The sequence below is a fragment of the Tiliqua scincoides genome, chromosome 3, assembly GCF_035046505.1.
Source record: "Tiliqua scincoides isolate rTilSci1 chromosome 3, rTilSci1.hap2, whole genome shotgun sequence".
Taxonomy (NCBI): Eukaryota; Metazoa; Chordata; class Lepidosauria; order Squamata; family Scincidae; genus Tiliqua; species Tiliqua scincoides.
This window is the reverse complement of record NC_089823.1, coordinates 24,911,900-24,936,300: the sequence shown is the minus strand read 5'-3', so window position 1 is coordinate 24,936,300 and position 24,401 is coordinate 24,911,900. Positions and strand designations below refer to the sequence as shown.

Here is a 24,401-nt window from a genome sequence, read left to right as displayed (position 1 = left end):
TTGCTGTCTGAGCATGGCAAGGCCTGAAAGCCTGGGCCCTGTGTCTTTGTGTAAGCCAATGTAAGGCTAAATGTACATATACCACATGACCCTGAACTGACCAATCCAGACAATGTAAATGTGCTGAGTCACTGCGAGTATGCAGCCTCAATGTATATCTATGAAAGAGGAACAAGTGCATCCTGGGAGGCTGATGCAATAGAATCATGAGGAGATGAGGTAATGGGGATGAGGCCATCCATTACCTGATTGGTCAAGGGAAATATAAAAGGGAGGCTACCATAGCCTACCCTTGCGGGTTGTTGTGAAGAATTTGGAAGAACATGTAGCTATGTCGGAGTATTTGAAGACTGTGCTTGCTGTTTTGCTGCTGCTGAGACTTGCTATCTGTAATATATGTAAATACAGTTTGGTGGTGGAAATCTGCCTTGCCTGTGTTTTCATTACTTCTTCGAGTTACCTTGGATTACTGTTGGTGTCTGCAGTCCGCTGCACTACATCTACGGGTTGTGCACATCCCATTGCCCCATCAATTCTGCATCCATATTAATATACAGAAGGCTAAGTCTGTCTTTATGCCAGAATTGCAGCTTTTCCAGTGGCTGTTGCTGGTGTCTTCTGGGCTTGTTTTTAAAGATTGTGAGCCCTTCGGGAACAGGGAATCTGTTGTGATATATGCCCCAGGCCTATAGGAATTTGCAGGCTGGATAGGGTAAGGTTAGGCCCTGATGTCTTGGCCTGAGTAGATACAGTGTAGCCCTGTTGCATCATGGGATTGGCTGATGCAACAGGGCACAGTATGGATGATGCAATAGCCTGCAATATCATGTCACAAGACTGCGTCATACTGTCACCACATCATATTCTGCTTCCCATTGGCCAGTCCCAGTATATATTTAAGCCTGTACATGCTGCTGTGTGGGAGATATTATGTGGAGTGTCTGCGGGAAGCTACGTCAGTGGAGTTGGTGACTGGAGATTGTGGCAAATTCTATCTTTGCTGTTTTGCTTTGCTGTGCTGCCTCAGCACTGTACATACTTCAGTAAAGGGACATCTGGTGGTGGTGCACTGCCGTGATTGTACCTCGTTATTTTCTGGGAGTAACTGCCTGACCTTGGGTCTCTGGAGCAGCAGCACTCCTGCGTACTCAACAGAATCATTTATTGATTAAGTTTACTATGTAAACTACATTGTGAATGACTCTTGTTGAAAATCAGTAAATATTCATCATCTTCCTCAAGAAACCGTAGGTCTGATTTTTGCCACACAAGAACAGGCATCGCAAACAAATGTTATGGAGGCTAAAGTCCTGAAAGTAGGAGAAAACGCTAAGTGTAGACTTTGCCAAGAAAAAGATGAGACTGTGTCTCAACTGATATATGAAAATAGTAAAATTGCACAGATTACTAAGGCTGCAATCCTAACCACACTTTCCTGAGAGGAAGTCCCACTGACAAAATAGGACTTACTTCTGAGTAGACCTGGTTAGGATTGTGCCCTAAGACTCAATAGAGTTGCAAAATAACAGCATTAGATCTGCAAAAATAGCACTTTTAAGAACATTGTACACACGTCGCTGATACCTAGTTGATACTTAGGTTTCAGGCTGGGACTTGTATCAGTTGTTCAACACCAGTTAATAACTGTGTTTCACATAGTTTGGAATAATAATAAAAAATGTATTAACTGTATACCCAAACATGAGAAAATTAAACAGAATCTAATTGCTAGAGAAGAAAGGTCATGGATCCTGGCTAGAAATAACTGGTTCTAATATGTGTTTGTTTTTTTTACTTTTCCCCCCTCCCAGTCTTTTCCCAAAGCTATAACATTTAAGAAAAAGCAAGATGAAATATCACTAAATACCAACTCCAAAGGAAAAAAGTAGTGATTGTTGTGCAATTCATTACTATGCTTTTGTCAATATCACTTCTAGCTCAGTGCTCAAATGCAATTATCTACCTTCTTCCACAGTTGAATCCAATTGGGTAACTTTGACAGCAAGGCGGTCAATTCTATCTTGAAGGGAATTTGCTCTGATGTAGAAGTTGTTGGCCTCATTAAACAGCTCACCAAATATGTCTTCAGCATGCTTGCCTGTAGGAATAGAAAAGGACATCTTCCTAAGACTTAAAACAGTTTTAATCACAGTGACACATACTACTGTTATATTTTTTGCACAGAAAATGACATGAGGTTTTTCAGAGAGTTAAACATTTTTACTATAACACTGTTGTTGTATACAAGTTAACAAGCAGAAACACTCTCACAATTTTCCTGTAATTTGACTAACAACCCAATCCTAACGTGCCCTAGAGCAGGCAGGCCTGTAGGCCTGCCCCACATCTGGAGTAAGTCTGGGGCCAGTTGGGGCTCAGTCCAGGAAAAGGGGAATTTCTTCCTCTTATCCCAGTTAAAGCTGCAGCAGCTTCTATGGAGCTACTGAGATTTCCATCACCTCATGAGTAGCACAGATCCGAGCAGCCCAGTGCTCCTATGCGCTGCCCAGGACTAGGATCTGGCACAAACTAGGATCCGGCACACACCCCTGCTCACCCACAGCCCACCCTCCTCCCACCCTGAAACACCTCCTTCCTGCCCTCCCCATGCCCCCTCAGACCCCCATGCTGGCCTGACTCGGCCACTGCAGGCTTACCTTTGTGGGGCTTGGGCCTGCTCTTTTGGTGGCATGAAAGTGCTTTATGGCACTTCTGGGTGCCACTGGGTCGGCGCAAGGGACTTGCACCAGCCCATCTACAGGTTGGGATTGCGCCCTAAGACCATACCTTTTGGGGCACAATTCTGCAGCCAAAAATGTGGTATGCCCAGATCTCCAAGTCCTCAAATAAAAAGAAAAAGCAGCTAGAAAGAAGAGGGTGAGTGAAGCTATTCAGTAATCCAATCAAAAAAATCTCCAAAGTACTTTCTCTGTTTGTCTAACCTCACAGCAGCTGTGAAAGGAAGCATCCAAAAGAAAGCTGCACTGTGTGGACAGGATATGAAGCCAGGAAGGCATGGCATCCTTCCCACTAGTTCTCCCTCTTAAACATGGTTGCTAGCATTGCTAACCCCAAACCCCTCAAGCCTGTCAAGATAACCTTTAAAAATAGCATTTACTCTTCAACTTTGCATAGAAATTGTTTTTTTAAATAAAGAAAATGATTTTTTTAAACTCTCTTAGTGACTTACTTAGGCTGCTCAGCTGGCGAATAATAGCAGCAAGAGTACTATTGGTTACACATTCTAATTCACTAGTAATTCCCTCAGGAAGAGCTCCCCGGCAAAGGTGCCGAGGTTCAATGTTCCTTTTGACTAATGGCATGATTCACAATCTGTGAAAGAAAAAAACAGAACATTAGCCTTAGACATACACAAAAAGGTTTGTAAAAGCAGCAGCTGCCACTGCAGAACAAGAACAAAAGGTCTCAAATACTACTGGTTGGGATGAAGACCCTAGTGCTGAAGAAACTGGAATCTACTCTTGTTCTTGCTCATCTCATGGTGGGGGAAGGGGGGGTGCCAGTATCAGCAATGCTGGAAGTCTTGCTGCTAGTAATCTTTTGTGCTTTCTGAACTTAGCCTTTCCCTTCCACTAAGGAAGCTAATTTCACTTCTCCAAGGTATATTCTCCCTGGAAAATCCAGGGTTTTACAGGAACTCAACTTGAGGACACACCCAAACCAAAAGCTTTTGTAGGTAGACCCTTAAAAACCCTGCTTGACTGGCAAATAACATACAGTTTTACAAAACTGCTTTCTCAAGGGAAAATTCCAAACAGCACACAAATTAACTACAGGGGAACTGCAGTAAAATGTTAAGCTTTGTTTCTTGAGCCTCATATCTTGTTATATGACTATACATACAGCTTAAAGACTTTTACTGATTACAGATGTATTCAAACTATATTACTGAATAAACTGCTGCTGAATAATCAAATATACCCTTTATTTAAAATATCTATATTCCATCATTCAGGAACAAGTCCACATAAGATGGCTAACAGAATGCTGAAGCAGAGTACTTCCCTTTGTAAAATATTATTTAAAAATGTCTTCACAAGTGGTAATGCAGTTTTAAGTACTAAGATGCACTGAAAGGGAGGGAGGTATAAAAGGTTCAACCTGGTTTTAATTGCTGTACCAGCCAATGAGCACATGCATTTGTCTAGAAAACACATGAACTGCAAAACAAATAATCTGATCTAAAACAAGCTTTCCATTAATCTTTTCTCTCTTGATTTAAATCGACCCACTCTGTAGCCATCCAGATTTTGTCCCCAAGTGCAGGACTTCACCATTCCCCTTAGAAATGAATGTGCAATATTTTCCCACAAGAGTGAACTGCAGTCATTTATGAGAGAAGCACAGCACACTCAGGGATACAACTGGAATGGGAGCTAAATGGTCTCCAGCTGACAGACCTCAAAACAGACTTTTCTATAGATAATATTTTTATTTGCCAATACTTAACATATACAAGGGGCCCGTGCTAATCTGCAAGTTCGGCATCCGCACATTTCCTAGTCCAGTGATTCCCAACCTCCTGTTCCTTTAAGACAGGGTTGGGAACCTACTGATAACCTGTAGACAACAATGCCTGTTACTTCCAGGTTCTCCCCATCACTGCTGCTGACTACAGGGAGGTAAGATGCCCCATTAAAAACCTTTTCTTACTTCCCTATCGCAGTGGCAGTGGGAAGAACCCAGAAGTGTCGGGCGCCATCACTACAGGTCTCCACCAGTCACCTTGCCCCTTAACCCATTTCTGCCCAGCCCACAGGTGTACACATATGATCCCTGTTGCATATATGCAATGTTGGGCAGAAATGGTTTAAGCAGGGAGGATTTTTCAAATGCAAAACCTGCGGGGGTTGTGATTCCCAGATTGGAAACCACTGATCTTGTCCATTTTAATTTTTCATTCAGCCCATAGATAGATTAACAGAACAACAAACCAATGCAATATACGTAAATAAAACAAATTTTTGAGTAACTTATTTAAAGTTTATGCATGTGTGCAGGCTCTCCTTGCTTCACAAGAATTGTTTTATTCTAATGGACTATCAATACAACTTCAACTACTCCTTTCACACTAGTTTACAAAAGTGAATAGTAACAATTTAAAAAAATATTTAAAACAGCAATTAAAGGCAGTAGAATAATCATCAATCCTAAGACAAATCAATTCCTCAATGACCATGCATTAATCATTTTTCTGGGTATACCATGCTCCTCCCTTCTACACAGTCAGCCCCACTGTCAGGCAAAAGTGGATACACTGTATCTGCTTGCCCTGCTCACCAAAAGTAGTCTGGAAGCCATGGATCCCCTTAGTAATGAAACACGGCTTGCTCCTCTATGTAAGCTAGTCAGCCCTGTGGCTAGATGAAATGATGATGCTCCCAGCCCAGGACCCTTGCATCTCCTAGCCAGAATTAGGACAGAGAGCCCTGATCTTCCTTATAACACGTTATGCAGGATTTCTCAACATTTATCCTCAGCAGTACCACTTCACATAGTCCACCTACTGAAGTACCACCAGAAGTAACTGGCAATGGTATTATCACCAGCTACTTCCAGATTAGGAGGCCAGATGCAATGCAACGAACACAGGTAAGAGGCTCAGGAAGGCTTTTTCCAAGCAGGTGAAAAGCACACTCTGGAGCTCTGCCTGCCACACAAAACCTCCTACCGCTGCATGTTGCTTTGCAGTGCTGGTTTTGCTGCTGGGTGACAGGGGTCTGGGGTCCTGCAAGTACTACAGGACACAACCTCAAGTACTACTGATGGTACAAGTACCACTGATTAAAAAACACTGCTGTTATGCATTTCTCCTCCAAGAGGCAATCAGCAGAAATGCAGCAGAAGCTTCCCTGGTCAGGGTCAGCCATTAGCAGCTAAACGAATGTCAAAGTGAGGTACAAGCATGACAAAAACTCTGTGAAAAACCTTGTTTCTTTGAATCAGATAGGATGAAAGTAGGGGTCCAATTAATCCACTGAAGGTGATCAAGCATGACATAATCTGCTTAATTCTACCTCTAAAGCAAGTGGAAAGGGTTATCTACTCCTGGATAATAACTCAAAAGTGAATTGCCTGCTCTCAGTGGAAGGAAGTGAGGCCAAAAGAAGTTGTTAATTTGAAGATAAAACAGACAGCGTCCTGTGTGGACAGGTATTTATACTCAGATCAGACCATTTCTCACAGGATACTAAGTTATTTTACATTAATACAGTAATTTGAATTAGCATTATTTTAATACATTTCTGAAAATACTTAGGGCCACATGTTTCATGAATATTTAGAATCTCTGGTAGACCGTTTTCATTTTCCAGCATTATACGTCAGTTAACATAAAAAATACTTGAACTCATGATCACCTGAGAGTTCCCTATTTGTTCAAAGACTACAAAAATTCAGTTAAACATTTTAATATTTTTGCAAGATGAAAGCTCTGCTTGGGGTGGAATATTTTCAAATCTAGACAGATGTGAAAGTCATGAGCATGACAGTTATTCAGAGTGCATATTACTATAGCCACAGTGAAGGTTAGATGCTTAATTAGTTAAACTTGTAGTTATCAGGAAAAAAGTAGATATGAAACCCAACAAGGTAATTAATGAACGTGTCCACTGAAATAAATCAATATTATTTTAGCTACCGTATTTTTCGCTCCATAAGATGCACTTTTTCCCCAAAAAAAAGTGGGGGGGGGGAAGTGTGTGCGTCTTATGGAGTGAATACTGGGGGCAAGGTCCGCACCAGGGGCAAGGTCCTCATTTGCACAGGCGCCACAGGGGAAGGGCAGGCGGAGAACAAAGGGGGCAAGGTCTGCACCGGGGGCAAGGTCCTCATTTGCACAGGCGCCACAGGGGGAGGGCAGGCTTACTTTAAAAGTAAGTTTTCCTCCTCTAAAAACTAGGTGTGTCATATGGTCAGGTGCATCTTATGGAGCGAAAAATACGGTATATAAATCAGGCATGGACAAATATTTCGTGGGTAGATAGTATTACATCTTTTTCATATGCTGTCCAATCCCTAGTGTTTATGGTCTCCTTAAGTTCTACATTTGACTACCAGGAAATATAAACAAAAAAAGCACTATTAAGGTTCTTGCAGCCTCCCCACTTAAGCCATACTCAATAGCACGAGTTGGGAGGAAAAGGTGATAGATTACACAGGAAATCAGGAAAAAAGCAGCAAAAACCAAAATATAATATGGTCAACCTCAAGTAATGTGACCTCAGTAACAGTGAAACAAGCAACATTGTAACACACAACTGTAAAGCTAAGGAAAATGCAAGGAAAAATTAAAGGCAGTCACAGTAGTAGTGATTACTACTTCTATTATGGTGAAGAGACACATGGCTCGCAACAACAAAAAAAGTGGGGAGGTTGTAGAAGCAGTGTTTTGACTCTGGGGATTGCTATTCTTAGGGCGCAATCCTATCCTGCACTGGAACAGCCAAGCCAAGAGGCTTGCACTGTATCCAGCACAGGATTGTGGCCAGAAGCGGCTTAGCCAGAGGCAAGGGGAAACTTTTCCTCTTATCCCTGGGTAAGGGTCACTGACCCCTATGGGTCTCCTCAGACTTGCGCCACCTCGAGGTGGACAACTCAGAGGAGAGTGGAGCGGCTTAAAGCCTCTCCATTCTCCCTGGGAATGATCCCAGGGATCATAACTGCAGAATCCCAGCCCCGCCTCCTGCTCCCCACACGTCCCTGGGGCCATCCACTGACCGCCCTCCCCCTATGCAGGAACACCTCCCTCCCACCTCCTCCCTGCTTCCCTTTTCTACTCATGTCAGGCCAGCTGGGCCAACTCAAGCATCCAAGGGGAAGCCAGCGCAGAGGCTTATGTCAGCCTCCACAGGCCAGCGCTTCTCAGAGCACCGGCCTGGCTTCCTCTCAAGGAGGCACAAACATGCTTTATGGCACATTTGCGACCCTCCCGGGCCAGCACAAAGACTTACGCTAGCCAAAGTAGTTTCTAGGATTGCGCCCTTAAGAATTTTAGTTACCCCTACATCTGCCAAAAAAAATTGATTGGTAACTCTTGATTACAACTATAAAGAACAAAGGCTACAAATCCAATCCTTCAATGTATGGACTGGCAAGTGCACACGTTGCACATCTCAAACCTGGTATCTATTACGAGCAGCCCATCCTTGCTGTACTCCTTGCTATGGAGTCTGAGCAGGAAGCTGTAACTTAGCTCATGGAATAAGCATCAAAGTATATGAACAAGGATATGATAAAGTCCTCACTTCTATTGCTTTTTAGAAGGTCTTACCTTCAGTCTGCAGATTCAATACTCTACGTGAGATTGCAAAGAGATTACAAACATACGGCTTGATTGACGAGTTATAGACAAAAACTGGGTATTTGAATTCTGCTTGGATAACTGAAAGCAGTTTACTGCCTTCCTTTCAAAAACGCTGACAATGAGAATTCCTGAGCATATACAGTTCCAAATAGCACACCAGGTTAACCACAGAGGTCACTGGTTCTGGCTCTGTAGCCCAACTCAGCAATAGAATGAGCAAGATATGATAGAAATTTCATGTTTGGACATATCATTTACAGAAGGATGAGAGTTTTGTTTTGAAATCCAAGTGGTGTCACTGTCATTGAGTTCAAGTCTGCTTAAAAATTTAAAAATACTTAACATTTGATTCAGCTGAAGAGGAGATTCTTCAGCATATTTTGAACAGAAAATTTCCCCTTCACAAAAATGTAGCAATTATGACAGTACAGACACTTTAAAACAACAATTCTTTTATAATACATTTGATCTCACAAAGAACATTTTGAGTTGCACAAAATACATAGGCAACTGACCGATCTCAAGAGGAATTCTTGGATACAATAATGTTTTGCATGCTCTTCAATTAAGAGCCATTTGAAGTCATATGAAGGAGAAATACCATACATACAGACTGAAAAACTCAAGAACTTTCTGACAGATCATAAACCTTGGTGAGCTTGCATAAACCAACGAGGATTGTTTTGGTTCATGATTGCCTTTTGCAGCAAACAAGGTGATTTGAAAGTAGAAGATAATGGTAGGGTGCATTGGGAGACAAACCAACAAATAAGTAGAATCAAAGTTTAGTCACTAATGCATTGGAACTAAGATTCTGATGTAGAATCAATAAAATTGCTCTTAGATGAAAAAAGGGCATGGTACACTGAAAGAAAGTAGTGGACCTAAGCAGGATACACACATATTGATGACAAACTGAGAAAAACACCAACTGGAAATTGGTTTCTTTTCTTTCTTAGATAATGTGCCTTTTCTTGTTATTTACATGGCCCTCTAAAGCAGCATTTCTCAACATTTGTTCCCTGCTGTACCATTCTGCCTGGACCACCTACCAGAAGTCACTGGCAATGCCATCACCAGTTACTTTTAGATTGGGAAGCCAGACACAACACAACACTGATAAGAAGCTCAAGGAGGAAGGGAGGGCTTTTTTGAGCATGTGGAAAGCACATGCGGGAACTCTGCCAGCTAAGCCGAGCTTCCGACTGCTGCTTGTTGCATTGCATTGCTGGTATCACTGCCAGGCAGCAGGTGCCTGGGAGATCCACTGCGTACCAAAAGAACCACCTTAAGTACCATAGGTGGTACAAGTACCACTGGTTGGGAAACACTGCTTTAAAGCCTTTCATATACTTTCCACAATAAAGTACTGTAAAATTTTAGGAGTGGAAACAGGGATTTAAAGATTTAAAGATGTAACAGATGATTGAACCAGGATAGGGTCTTTTGTATTCAGTGCATCCTTCCTCAGTTACCTGCCAAAGAAGCAAATACACCATGCTTTTTGTTTTCTGTTTTAATAATCAAACATTAAATTTACTTTCTAACTCATATCTACTTTTCTAGTCGATGTTTTAGTGCTATAGAAGATGTTTAAAAACCAAATAAGCAACTAGGTTCTCATTTGCAAAAGTTTCAGTTTTCTGTTCACTAAATATTAGTTCATATTCATTTGTTGTTTTAATTTTTGTTACTTTGTTCAGGCTTTTAAAACGAATGCATAAGCATTTTTCTTAGCCACATGTTTTGTAACCTGAACTTTTCAAAAGATTTCCATTATGGATTAAGGTCTATAAGTGGTAATTCAGTTAAGAGCAATAAAAGGATGCAAACTTAATCAATATGATCAAGGTTAAAGAGAAAAAAATGCTAGCCATGGGTCCTGTCAGAGCTAAAGACACAAATCATCTAGGAAAAGAGTTCCAATAGAAGCTAATTAAAGTTCAACAAGGTACTCCTATACACACATTTTTTTTAAAAAATTTCCTTTTCCTGTACAACTGATATAGCTGATGTTTGAGCTGGGGATTAAGCAAAGTTTTAACTTGTTTAAATTAATCTTAATAGAGTCTATGATGTAAATATGCAAGGTGAAGAATCCCAAGAAACTGAGCAGATATCCAAAAGTATAGTATAAGTGTACTGCTTTTATAACTGTCACAATGTTTGTGCAATCAACAATACAGAACTATGTTATCAATTTTAAAAAGCTTAAGTGGCTTAAAAGTGCAATAACGGAACATACCTTAACTAGCCAGGATTAAAAACCCATCAGAGTACTCATGGAGAAAAGGCTATACTAAACATACATTCCCTATATATGTAGCTTCCATTCATATGTTGGGCTGATTAAAAAATGCCAGTTACACTGAAACAGGGTTTTGAGGGATGAATGGGAACAGAACACTTTCATGGTGAAAGTAAATCACAGCAAAATCCAAACTGCAGCTTAGGACAGCCTGGCTGTCCCTGCACTGGCCCAGAATTTTGCAAACATGCCAAAGGCACTTTGCAGCTACTCTAGAGCTGGCTGGGCCAGCACCAAGGCCCATGCCAGCTCAGCAGTGCCAGATACATTTTTTGTTCTGGGCAGCAAGGGGACTGGGAGAGGGTGGTTTGAAGGCAAGGGAAGGGGTTTGAAGGTGGAGAGAGGGTGAAGTTGGGGAGTGCAGAACGGTAAGGATCAGGTCTGAGAGAGGTGGGTTGGAGGAAGAATCCACCGCTAACCCCTGCTCCAAAGTGAGGCAGCCCTACACACACTTCCTGAATTTACGAAAGCTAAACAGATCCAAGAAGCCCCATAGGATGGCTGGGGTTTTACTTGGAGTAAGGAAAAAAAATACCCCTCACCCTGAAGTGATCTCCAGCTGCCTCCTAAACTGCACTGGATACAGCATAGGGCTGTCAGGATTGGGCTGCCCGTTAGACATGTATCTAAAGTCAGTGATATTTTCTATTGTTATTAGTAGTGAACATGTGGGAAATGTTGCATCACATCACAATTACACAACAGAGAACGTCCAAATACATGCAAAAGGCAGTATTCAAAGAATTAATTTGCACGCAGCATCTCTCTCATCACATATTGCTGATAGCCATGTTATAAAACAAGTTCCCATTGATAATAGTGTAGCAGTGTTGTAGTCCATGCCTAAGGGTGCAATCCTAACCAACTTTCCAGCACTGGCATAGCTGTGCCAGTGGGGCATGTGCTGCATCCTGCAATTGGGGGGGGGGGGTAGTTAGAGAGGCCTCCTCAAAGTATGGCAATGTTTGTTCCCTTACCTTGAAGTTGCATTGCCCTTAGTGTGGGAAAATGAGTTAGGATTGCGCTCTAAGTCACATTGCTAAGCTAATTTGTAGCCAAATACAAAAGTATATTGTGAGCATTTCATCCAAGTTCTTTAGCTAGTTCTATAAAAGATCTAAGCACAGATGCTATAAAGGTTTTTGATCTAAACTAAATAAAACCTATGCATTTAATTATGATCATTCATCTATTACCAACAACGTGCATGGAATTTTACAACATCAAATGCAAAAGCACAAGTTAGGACTGGAGCAATCTGGAGCAGCGCGGAGGTTTACAGAGGAGTCTGTGAGCCTCCCATACCCTCCCAGAGGGCAGCACAACCACCCAGATAAGTTTAAAATCCTCTTGCTCCTGGTGTCATCACGATCGCTGCTGTACCATTGGGCCTCACCCTGCCCTGCCCCCACAAATACTTATCACATTTCCAAAGTCCAAGTAGGACTTCGGGAACTGTTTTATTTCTTTAAACAGTTCTCATTATCCGCGAGGGTTAGGTTCATGGAAAACCCAGTGGATACCAAATCACTGATCCTATGGGATCAATGGGTTAAGGGGTAGCTAACCTTGTTCGGAATGCCACCTCGGACAGCTGCAGGATAGCCGCCATAGATAGGCGAGAACAGAAAGCAGATGGCTCAAGGTAAATTGCATTCTTGTTCCCCACAGATAAGCAAATTTGTGGGAACTGTATTGGCTTAGTGCCATTAACTGTGAATATCTTAGTACATGCACTTATGAACAGATGGTTCCTACTTTGGTGGGGAATGCTGAAGACTGAACAAACAGAAGGGAGGCTGTGTTTGTGAAACAATGGGTTTGTGGACCAATAGTTATGAGGTAATAAATTCACACATAATATATTAAATATAAGGCAGCATCATTTAAATGAAAAATAAACAAATGGGAGAATATATTAATCTTATCTTACCAAAATGGCATTGAGTACTGCTTTACCTGAAGCTTTCTAAACTGCTAACCAACCTAAAACTACTTTTCCTTGAAAGTACACATGAGAATGCCTCCGAAGCATCCTTGGCATCACCTGGCAGGAGAAAGTTCCAAACAACACGGTCCTGGAACGAACTGGAATCTCCAGCATGTATGCACTGCTGAAACAGAGACGCCTGCATTGGCTTGGTCATGTCGTGAGAATGGGCTATGGCCGGATCCCAAAGGATCTCCTCTATGGAGAACTCATGCAGGGAAAGCGCCCTACAGGCAGACCACATTGTGATACAAGGACATCTGCAAGAGGGATCTGAAGGCCTTAGAAATGGATCTCAACAGGTGGGAAACCCTGGCATCTGAGCAGCCCGCTTGGAGGCTGGCTGTGCAGCATGGCCTCTCCCAGTTTGAACAGACACTTGCCCAACAGACTGAAGGAAAGAAGGAAGGCCCGTTGCCAGGGAGACAGGCCAAGGACAGACTACATTTGCTCCCAGTGTGTAAGGGATTGTCACTCCCAAATTGGCCTTTTCAGCCACACTAGATGCTGTTCCAGAACCACTTTTCAGAGCGCAACAGCATAGTCTCCCGAGACTGAAGGATGCCAATGATGATGACACAAGAAAAACAGCAAAATCTGCTGAAATTACCTATCTTACTATGTCAAAGCAGCCATAGATAATGGCTGTGACTATTAGCTGTGATATCTGTGACTGTGCCTTGGGAGATGCACTCATCCATACACGGTTCTCATAAGTTGGACCTGCCATCAGTCTGCGCTGTCAGCTACTGATGATAACAACAGCGACATCATCGTAGTGCTTTTATTACTAACAGAGAAGAACACATACTTGTCAGCTTACACTTCTGGGCATATCAGCATCAAACATAACATACCATCAGAAATCTAAATACAACAGAAAAACAGCAGAAAACAGCACTAAAGCATGCATCTCCTCACCTACTTTTATATGGAAAAGGGCACAAGTCTTGCAGCAAACTACACCCTATAGCACAGGGTGGCCAAACTTGCTTAAAACAAGAGCTATATACAATAAACTTCAGATGCTTAAGAGCTGCAAGAACGATGTTTGAGAGCTGCAATATTTAAGTATATAAATTCTTAAGTATATTTGCTAACCATGAACATTAAACCTATGTTTTAATGCAGTGGACTCTCAGTTTACACCTAGTAAACACTTATAAAGCTTGAAAAATTCTAATTTAACTTTCAAGTTAATTATGATACAAAAAGGAGCTCAGCTAATCTATTCCTGAGAGTCGCACCTTATATGTCAAAGAGCCACATGCAGCTTGCGAGCCACTGTTAGGCCACCCCTGCTATAGTGTTTTCAACTACTGTGGGGAAATCTGTGCAAACGCTTAAGTGATGTGATTCCAAAGAAGCAACACTGTCAAGGTAATGTTTCCAGTTCAGACATCAAAACAAGTAATGGTTTGTGCTAACAATATTTTAGAACACAAACATCTGCTTTCATTCTGTCCACATAGTACTATGGATTATAAATTCAATAGAAGTTAAATTGATAGTGCCTGCCCTTAGAAATATGACCCTTTGCAATGACAGGGTCTTCATGATAGCAATGAGAAGTTGTCGAATGACCTCACAAAAGAGGCTCATTTCCTCACCTCATGTTGGCTTTGCAGTAAACAGCGGAGTCTCGGTTTTTTAAGAAAGTCCATATTAATAAAAAGCAAAGCCTAACAAATTATTTTCTGATGCTGTAATGGTTTTTGTTTTTTATATTTGCTTATTTACTAAATTTCTACTCAACTTTATCTCCCCGAAGGTCATAATATCTACCCAGTTTGATAATTAATCTATGGAACTCTTTCCCACAGGATATTGTGATGGCACCTGACCAAGATGCCTTTTAAAGTAGATTGGTTTATGGAGGAAAAGTCTAACAAAAGGGTCCAACTTTCCAGCAACGGTGTAGCTACAACGCAGTCCTGATGATACCAACTCAGGTATCATGATGATACCAACTCAGTCCTGATGATACTCGAGAAGTCCTTTGTGACTGTCTCCCCACCACAGGATGTAGCGCATGCCTCACTGGCATGGTTGCACTGGCACTGGAAAATTGGATAGGATTGGGCCCTAAGTCTAACACAGCCACACAAGGAGGTGCGGTCTGGAGGTTGAGCTGTTGTCTTGCCTGTAAAGCCAAGAAGCATCAGCTCAGGATCACCCTTCAGGTGACCAGAAGTTGCTGGTCAGGGATGAAGGAATGTGGACTGGCAAGAAACTGATAACATTCTGAGAACCAGCATGTTTTGCAGTTACTTGTGTAAGCTTGGAAAGTGCAAGAGCTAGACAAATCAGAATGACTATTGCATCATGAAGCAAAACATCTGGAGAAATGAAGGATTCTATAGTTTTCCTCACTGAATAACACCTGTAAAAACCTCATTTGAAAAAAATTAGGTTTATGGTCAGCCTGCCAATGTAAACCACCATGAGTCTACAAGACTTAAGTCTACAAGAAAGGTGGTATATAAATACTGTAACAAATATGCAACCTCTAAGTTTAAGAGGTAGCCCAGCAGTTTCCAAACTGGGGCACTGTGACATCCCAGCCAGAGGGAAATGGTAGCTACCCCCTGAGGTGGCAACATCATGACAATGATTACGGAACTTCCGTCACAAAGAAAAGGGGTTTTTTATATACCTGGGGGCTGCCACGATCCTCTGGAGGGTGCAGGAGAGGGTCCATGGCTACCTCTGCTAGCCTCAGGACAGCTCCGTGAAGCTGTCACAATCCACTTCCGGTTTTGTGACAAAAACCAGAAGTGGTTCGTGATCACTTCAGCAAGCCATTCTGAAGTGCAAGGAAGCCCTCAGAGGGGGCTGTACACCCCCTGACCCTCTGGAGGGCCAAAGAAACAACCAGGTATGTAGAAAAACTTTTCTTTATGGCGGCAGCATGATCGTGGAAGTGCTGATACCTACCCTGGCAAATACTTAGTGGTCGCTACTTTCTGGTAAAGTTGGGAATTGCTGGAGGTAGCCTATCTCTGACTGTCACATGAAAGCAAGTGGCAACAAGATACAGGTATCGTGTTCTCTTGCGTGCTTCCTGAGGCATCTGGTGAACCACTGTGAGATACAGGAAGCTGGACTAAACGGGGCCTTGGCATGATCTAGCAGGGCTCCTGATGTTCTTAGGCACGTGCCTAAAGTCTCTGCTCTTGAAATGGCATGCCCAATCTCCACCACATTTGTCCCTTTCTATCACTAACAATACTGCCTGCCCCTCATGCATATATCTCAAACCCCCAAGTTTCATTTCTCACACCATCACCTCCCAGCCATTTTCAACCACTGTGCCGTGGCACATTGGTGTGCCATGGATGGTCTGCAAGTGTGCCGCAAGAGTTTGGGGAAGTGTTATTTGTTAAAAGGGCCACTGGTGGATGTGAGCTCCTGCTGTCAATAAGTGTGCCTTGTCAATACTACAGTACATCTCCTGCACAAAAGTCATCATAAGATAATTCTCCAATCACTGTCTCCCTCCCTACATCACTTCCCTACTCCCCCACACAGAGGTTATTTGGCTGCAAGTGGGTACCTGTCAATCAACAAGGTCAAGACTATTCCTCTCACCTAACCATTCTACAACCATCTCACTGAAGTGAAGGTCAAAATGAAAAAGAAAAGGAGAGGCCCCTGGAGAGCATCCCTTTGGTGGTGACTCAACATTTGCAAAGGGCATCTAAAAGTATTCAACTCCATGCGGAACAGACAGCGTAGGGGTTGGGTGTTACTTGCCCTCTCAGGGAACGGCTATTCCTCCCAACTCAATGCTGGTGGTAGCTTGCCAATGTCTGGTAGTAGGCTCACCTGAAGGGGGCAATACCTGCACTAGCTCAGGCAGACAGTCTTCCTGCTGCCAGTTCCAGCAGACATTTTGCCAAATCACAGTTAGCAAAACTAATAGTTTGCAAACTACAGGTTCACTCTGTGGTTTTCCAACTGAATGTAAACGACAATAGTTTGTCAATTGAGATATAATGCAAAGCCATAGTTAAGCTTGCCTCACCAATAGTTTGGACTGGAATGATAATGTCAATAGAATTGTACTTTCTGCACTAGTTGAAGCTTTCTATTCAGGAATAGCTCCACTTTAGTAGTTAAGCTCTGATATTACAAAGGCACGAATGCTGGTACATGAAAGACACTTATTCAAATTCATGATAACCATACTCACATAAAGAAAGATTCATTTTCAAGTTCTAAGGTCACAATCACAAAGTCTAGATCATATACAATCTAGACTTTGTGATTGCGGCCTCAGAACTAGAAAATGAATCCTTCTTTACGTGGTGACCGGCTACAGAAGCCTTAGAGCTTACATTAAACCATACAAACAGTTTTGTTAATTAATGAAGCAGTATTTTGTCCCAATAAAGCAAGACCCAAACAATCTCGGTCAAGTGAGTGTTAAGGCAACATTCAAGTTTCTCTTATGGACACTCTGCAGCCATATTTCAACAGTGTCCTAATGCTGGTTTAGGTCTCTTGTATTCACTCTTCCCCATATTTCACCTTAAGAACATAACATAAAAACTTAAGAAGAGCCCTGCTGGATCAGGCCAAAGGCCCATCTAGTCCAGCTTCCTGTTTCTCACAGTGGCCCACCAAATGCCCCAGGAAGCACACACAACAACAGACACAATCTGCATCCCAGTGCCATCCCCTGCATCTGGCAATCAGAGGCAGCCTGCCTCTAAAACCAAGAGCTTGCACATACCTACTATGACTTGTAACCCTTAATGAACTTTTCCTCCTCCTTTTGCATCTTACTGTTGAAATAATGTAGTTACTGTACCTCAGTCTTTCTTAACTCCATTATGAGCAGCAAAGGCAGGGTGCCCAACTAAAATGTCAGCTCCTCATACCCAACAACAACCAGCCAGGGGTTTAAACAATGAATACAACACCAAAGTATACAAAATGCAAGGTTTTGCATACTTTGATGTTGTATTCATTGTTTAAACCCCTGGCTGGTTATTGTTGTGGATGAGGAGCTGACATTTTAGGGCCCAATCCTATCCAATTTACAGTGCCGGTGTAGCTGTGCCAGTGGGGTGTACACGGCATCCTATGGTGGGGAGGCAGTCACAGAGACCTCCTCAAGGTATGGGAACATTTGTTGCCTTACCTTGGGGCTGCATTGCCGCTGCACAGGTGCTGGAAAATTGGATAGGATTGGGCCCTTAGTGGGGTACCCTGCCTTTACTGCTAACCTAACCCAGGCCTCTCTAGAACAGTAATTCTCACACATTTAGCACCAGGACCCACTTTTTAGAATGAGAATCTTGTCAGGACCCACTGGAAGTGTTGTCATGACCAGAAGTGACATCCTCAAACAGGAAAATTCTTAACAATCCTAGGATGCAATCCTACCCACACTTACCCAGGAGTAAGTCCCATTGACTATCATTGTTAAAATAATATACATAGAAGCGTGTTAAAAATACTGGTCTGTAACATTTCCCCAAATGCAGTCACAGGCAGGGTAACATCAAGTCTAAGATATTAAAAATAAAATATTGAAATGAATGGGGACCCACCTGAAATTTGCTCGCGACCCTCTGTGGGTCCTGACCCACAGTTTGAGAAACACTGCTCGAGCAGCTTAGGATTTTTTCCCCCCAGTACTGACAACTGTTAACTTTTCTTTCCTCCAAAAGGAAAACTTGCCCCTGGAGCTCAATTCCACAGAAGCAGAAGTCCCAAGTGGGAAGTGAGAACGAGATCTTTGGAGAGAGCACTTCTGTGGAAACCTGTTATTAAATAACTGCACTAAGAGAGGATTTACCTACTTTCAGCACTGGAGATTTGCAAACCGGGAGGCTCAGGGGAGATGGAGCCAGGACTGGGTCTGCCTGGTCTGTTGCAAGGCTCTGGCACAAAACACACACAGGAAAGAAAGAAACTCCAAGGTGCGGGGGTGAGGAAGAGGAGAGAAAGGAGACAAAGTGGAGAGGAAGGCAGATCTCTCCACGAAGCAGCTGCCTGTTGTGGGGAAGAAGAGAGGCAGGCAGTCTGCAGAAAGCAGGTCACAAAAGCCCCTGGGCGACCTGATGTGGGGGGAGTAAGGGAGGTGGGGTGGGGGAGAGCCCACCCCTCACGCCCCCTCCCCCATCACTGGCGCACTTTGTCTGGAGAACAGGGAGCAGGCAGCAGAGAAGGGGCACCTTCAGCCAGCGGGAGCCCCCCAGCAGACTCCAGCAGCCAGGCGGAGAGGCTGCCCCCACCAGGGTGCTCGGCCCTGGACGACAACCTGAGGCTGCACGCGCGGTCCTGTCCCGCACACACACTGCCCGGGAGCGAGCCTTGCAGGACGCAGTGGGACTCGCTCCCGGGCAGACACGACGAGGCCAGGGCACGACCCACGCGTGTCTCCTCAAGAAGTCGGTCGCGCTGCGTCCAGTGGGGTCGCTCCCAGGAAAGTGGCGTCGCACGGCGGGAGCCCCCTCGCCCCAGTCACAAGCACCAACTCTGGGGGGCACAAGGAGCGGGGGAACGCGGGGCTCCCTCCTCGGCACTCCGCCGGCGGGGGCGCTTCTGCTCCACACAACGGTTTTTGGGGGGTCGTTTATTATCAAAATAACGGTCTTCGGGGGCGCGCGCCGCTCCCCCGCCCCCCTCCTCACCTCGCGCCACATTCCACTCGCCGCCTCAGTCCGCTCAGCAGCGCGCTCCCGCGCGCGCGAGACCCTCGGCTTCGACGCTCCACCGGGCTCGGCGCTCGACCCAACTAGCGAGCGGCAGAACCACCCGCCCCTCCCCCGCGAGCCCCGCCTACAAACATGCACGCCGTCTGCCACGCCGAACTGCGAAAGGGCGAGGGGCTCGGGGGGCGGGGCCTGGGCCGAGCGACGACCCGATTGGCGTCGGCGGGAGCAGTGAGGGAAAGGGGCGGTGTCGTCCGCGGTGCCAGTCCCGCCCCTCCTCCCCCTGATCCCCCTTCACCTCAGTCTCTTTTCACCTCCATTTCCTAAGGGCTCCCTCAGCTCCCTTCTGACCTCTTGGGTTTGGCCGTAGAAAAGCCAGCTGGTAAGAAGATGCAGAAGTGGTTTATAGTACATATGCATACATGCATGCACAGAATATACTTACATGTGTGTATACATACATACATGCACAGTGCATACATACATACATGCGCATTATATTCTTACAAGCATACGTATGTACATACATGCACAATACATACATACATGCATAGTATATAACTTTCATACCTACATGCAAGTATGCACGCACAGTATATACTTACGTACGTACATACATGCACAGTGTATACATATATACATGCATGCATGCATAGTATATATATTTACATACATACATACACATATGTGCACAGTATATACTAACATACCTACATACATGCATGCACAGTATATACATTTTCTCTGTAAACTGCTTTGTGAACTTTATGCTGAAAAGCAGTGTGTAAATACTGTTAATAATAATAAGGCTTTGGTCCAGGGCAGGGGTGCTCAAACTTTCAACTTTAGGGATGCTGGACCTTTAACAAGTGTATAGAAGAGAGAATTTCAGCAGGTGCAGCTTGTCATCTGTGGGATGACAAGTTGCACCTGCCGAAATTCTCTCTTCTATACACTTGTTAAAGGTCCAACATCCCTAAAGTTGAGAGCACCCCTGGTCCAGGGTATTTGAGGGACCGGCTCCTTCCATACAATCCAACCCGTCCACTCAGGTCATCAGAGGGTGCCCTTCTAATTGTGCCACCACCAGTGGAGGTGAGGGGGTTTGCAGCAAGGAAGAGGACCTTTTCAGTGGTGGCTCCCTGTCTGTGGAATTTCCTCACCCTGGAACGGCTTCCTCTTTAGAGTCCTTTCAGTGGGAACTTAAGACCTTTTCATTCAGGGAAACCTTTTTACACTGGGGGGGGGGGGGGCTGGCACTTTTTTATCAATGTATTTTAATCAGGATTCAAGTTTATTGTGTTTCAATTGTTTCAATTGTTTTTATCATATCTCACTGTTTTTAGTATTGTTTTATCGGTTCATTTGTAAGCTGCCTTCAATGCCCTCAGTGGGGTAGAGAGGTGGGATATAAATTCTATAAATAAATAATAAGCCCAGGGTGTGTAAAGGTCCTTCTCTATCTGTGCCAAGTTTTGTCGATGAGTAAGAACTGATGATCTCTTTGTTGTCTTGGAATTCACTGACCACCAATCCTATCCCGCCATTGCAACTCAAGCCATACATGCTTTTTTGGAAGAAAGTCCCAGTGAACACAACTACACAGTGAACAGTACACAACACAGTGAACAGTAAGTATTTACTTAGTTCCCACTTTACCATGTTTGGGATCAAAATACTAATTTTCCTTTACATCTACCATTCTCCTCTCCCTTTTTATAATCAATTTGGAATTTTTCAAAAGTTTTATTTTTGTACTTCCATTGAGGATATTTTAAATTGTTGCAGATAGAAGACCTCTGCTTTGAATATACAAGGAGGTTGTATGATTAGGGAAAGGAAAGATGGAGTTTCCTTTGCCTGCATTGTGAAAGTTAATGCTGCATTAACAATGTGGCCTGCTCTTTCTTTGTGTGTGTTCCCCCTTTATAGCTAGCCCTCTAAACAACAATGGCTCTTTAAGTCAGATGTCATCTGAGTAAGATTTTGGAAGGGGGAAGGAGAACTAATAGTAAGATGAAATTGTATAATTTCAGGCATTTCAATAAATAGAGCTCCCACTTCAAAAGAATGAACAATTAAAGCCATCTTAAATCTAATATCTGCCTTTTTTAGGCCACCTGAAAAACCTGGACAATACTACACCAGTGCTCACCAGTTAACAGCATAAAGAAGCAGAAGCGTTGGTGAAAGATAAGTCATAAATCCAAGATGGACAGGTAGCAGAGTAACTGGATTCTCCATAAAGCATTAATGCCCTGTTGTGCCTGATTAAAGGTAAGCAGCCTGACAGATTTGTTGGCACAAAGCCATTACCTATTTATGCCCTAGTTCTTTATATACTTTCTAAAGCTTAGGCTGCAATCCTATCTACACTTTCCTGGGAGTAAGCCTCATTGAATACAATGGGACTTAACTTCTGAGTAGACATGAATAGGATTGTGCTGTTAGCCCTCTTACTTTAGTCAAGGTTGGTTACTTTATTTCATATCCAGAACATGCCCTGCCAAAGCACATACTGTATATAACTTTATAATTATTTTTAAAAGCATGGTTATGGATCACCAAAATATGCATAACATTTTCTACCCACATCAAAATAGCATCATAGTAAATTATTTACAGTGCCACTAAAAATGTTTATCACAATGATTATTAATGGAACATTGATGTGTACACAGAGTTTTCTGCTGAATCAGCATGTGAAATAAATTGCCTTTTCCTCCAGACCCTTCAGATAGGTTGCCGTGCCTTGAATGAGATGATTTAATTAGAAAAAAGCAGGATATTGTGTCAAATATTTTAGCAGTGTGTTGTTTCCAACTCACAAAATAGTGTCACAGTGCTTTATTTTTCCAGTCCTGGCCATGAACCAATATCTCTTCTTTACCCCCTTCAAAAATGGCTTTATGCTTTTTTCTCCAAAATGTAATAGTGACAGTTGGTGTATTCCATACTTTTAGAAGGGAAGCTAAAATTACTATATAAAATGCACTACAGTATCTCTCTAGTTCAGTAGTTCTCAAAGTGGTGGGTCACAACATACCACTGGAACTGAAATGAGTCACTTTCCCCTTAAGGTGAGTGACCCATAAATGGGTGCCCCAACTGCGTTGCAGCAATTGCAGTGCCATGGGCACCCAGGCGCATTTCAACATACCTGGGGCCACTGTGCAGCCTCCTGGAGAGTCCTGGAGGCTCATAGCCCCCTCCGCGAGCCTCCCCTCTGCTGCAGTGAGCTCCGATCTGCAATCAGAGCTCACTTACTGTTTCAGAAACTCCATGCTCCAGAGCTCCAGCCACAAACTGGAAGCAGGCTCCAACTGCAGATCAGAGCTCACTGCAGCGGAGAGGCTCACAGAGGGTGCTGCGAGCCTCCAGGACCCTCCGGAAGGCTGCAGTGGCCCAAGTATGTTGAAATGTGCCTGGTTGCCCGTAGTGCTGCAATCGCTGCAGCACCATTGGGACATCGCCTCCATCAAGTACTTACCAGGGCTTCTCAGACTTCAGAGATTTTGACAACCACTGCTCTGGTTTGTTGTGTACTTTTACAGGAAAGTCAGTGATCTGGCATTTCATTTGAATAATGTGTAAAAAAGAGCCATCCAGTTTTTGTTTTTGTTTTTGCTTGGTGGGTTATAAAAAGAATCAATACAGTCAGCATTCACAGGATGAATACATCAACCATTTTGCTTAAAATGTTCGCTTTGTTTAGCGCAAACCTCATCTATTGATAACTTGTCCCTTGACACAAAATGGAAAACTTCACAAGCACATTGCTGTCAACTACTGCAGCAGAGGAATGAAAATCTATTTTTAACCAATTCTACTTTTCCAAGTTTATCAGGAAAGTGATTGGCCAGAATAATTCAGTAATCATAATTGGTAAGAAAAATGTATTGCATCGCCTTATGCGGAAAAAGATTATTCTTTACTTGCAGTGTTTTGTCCAGTCAATTTAAGTAATAATATTATATATTTTCCAAGAATGGTATTCCATAATAGTTCATATGAATCTGTATTTTTTTTTTTTTTTGTAAGAAATAGTTATTTGCTATTTGCCAGCTATTAAGAGAAAGATTTCAAGAGGGAACATTGCAATCTTCTTGCATAGGCTATTGAATAAGATTACCTGGATACATATCTGTCTTTCAATTTGGTTTTTACATGGAAACCATTTAGTTCATGTCAGGGAAAGTGACTCCCTGGAGGAGGTTGGCTGACCAAGGGGAGTAGCATCTAGTTGTTAGTGCACATTTACCCTTTTCTGCTCTCCTCATTCAGTTTACTAGATCAGCAACTTAACAGGGAAAATCTTTGGTAGTTTGAATCCACTGCCACCGTTCCAGGCTACAGAGAGCAGGCATAGGGGGCCAACTGGGAGAAACCTCCCTTCCAGGAGGGCACTGAACCCCACGGGGTTTAAAATCACACCTACAGTAGCACCTGCAGGGCAAAGAGACAAAACAATCCACTGAATTTTGTGTGAACAAGGACTAGGCAGACACCAATTACATTGTTCTAGGTCAGTGGTTCTCACGCATTTAGTATCAGGACCCACTTTTTAGAATGAGAATCTGTGGGGACCCACTGGAAGTGATGTCATGACCAGAAGTGACATCATCAAGCACGACAATTTTTAACAATCCTAGGCTACAGTCCTACCCAGGAGTAAGCCCCATTTACTATCATTGTTAAAAGCATATACATAGTAGTTTGTTCAAAGTACAGGTCTGTAACATTTCCCCAAATGCAGTCACATCCCATGGGATCATCAAGTCTAATATATTAAAAATAAAATATTGAAATGAATGGGGACCCACCTGAAGTTGGCTCGCGACCCACCTAGTGGGTCCCGACCCACAGTTTGAGAAACACTGTTCTAGGTAAGTTGTGTACATTTTAATATTATAATAGAAAGCTCTTAAGTCATGAAAGGATCACATATCTGTGCATAATTTATTAGTATAACTAGTTAAATCTAAGACTGTAATATTGTTATTATCATTATTGAATGCATTTTTATCCCATCTTTCTCACACACATTTGGGACCTGGAGGTAGCTAACAGCATAAAGACACAGTACACTAAACAGATTAAAACAATATT

General features: G+C 43.1%; 1 protein-coding gene across 1 annotated transcript in view; it reads right to left on the bottom strand.

The window, feature by feature from the left end:
- WASF3 (WASP family member 3) overlaps positions 1–19,321 on the bottom strand; it is a 35,121-nt gene extending 15,800 nt beyond the window's left edge. The window contains exons 1-3 of the mRNA XM_066621049.1: positions 19,272–19,321; positions 3,191–3,333; positions 1,964–2,098 (exon numbers count right to left, since the gene is read on the bottom strand). Of these exons, the coding sequence (XP_066477146.1) occupies positions 1,964–2,098; positions 3,191–3,323 (268 nt within the window). The 5' untranslated portion in view covers positions 3,324–3,333; positions 19,272–19,321. The remainder of the gene's footprint in view (positions 1–1,963; positions 2,099–3,190; positions 3,334–19,271) is intronic.
- Between the last annotated feature and the right edge of the window lie 5,080 nt (positions 19,322–24,401).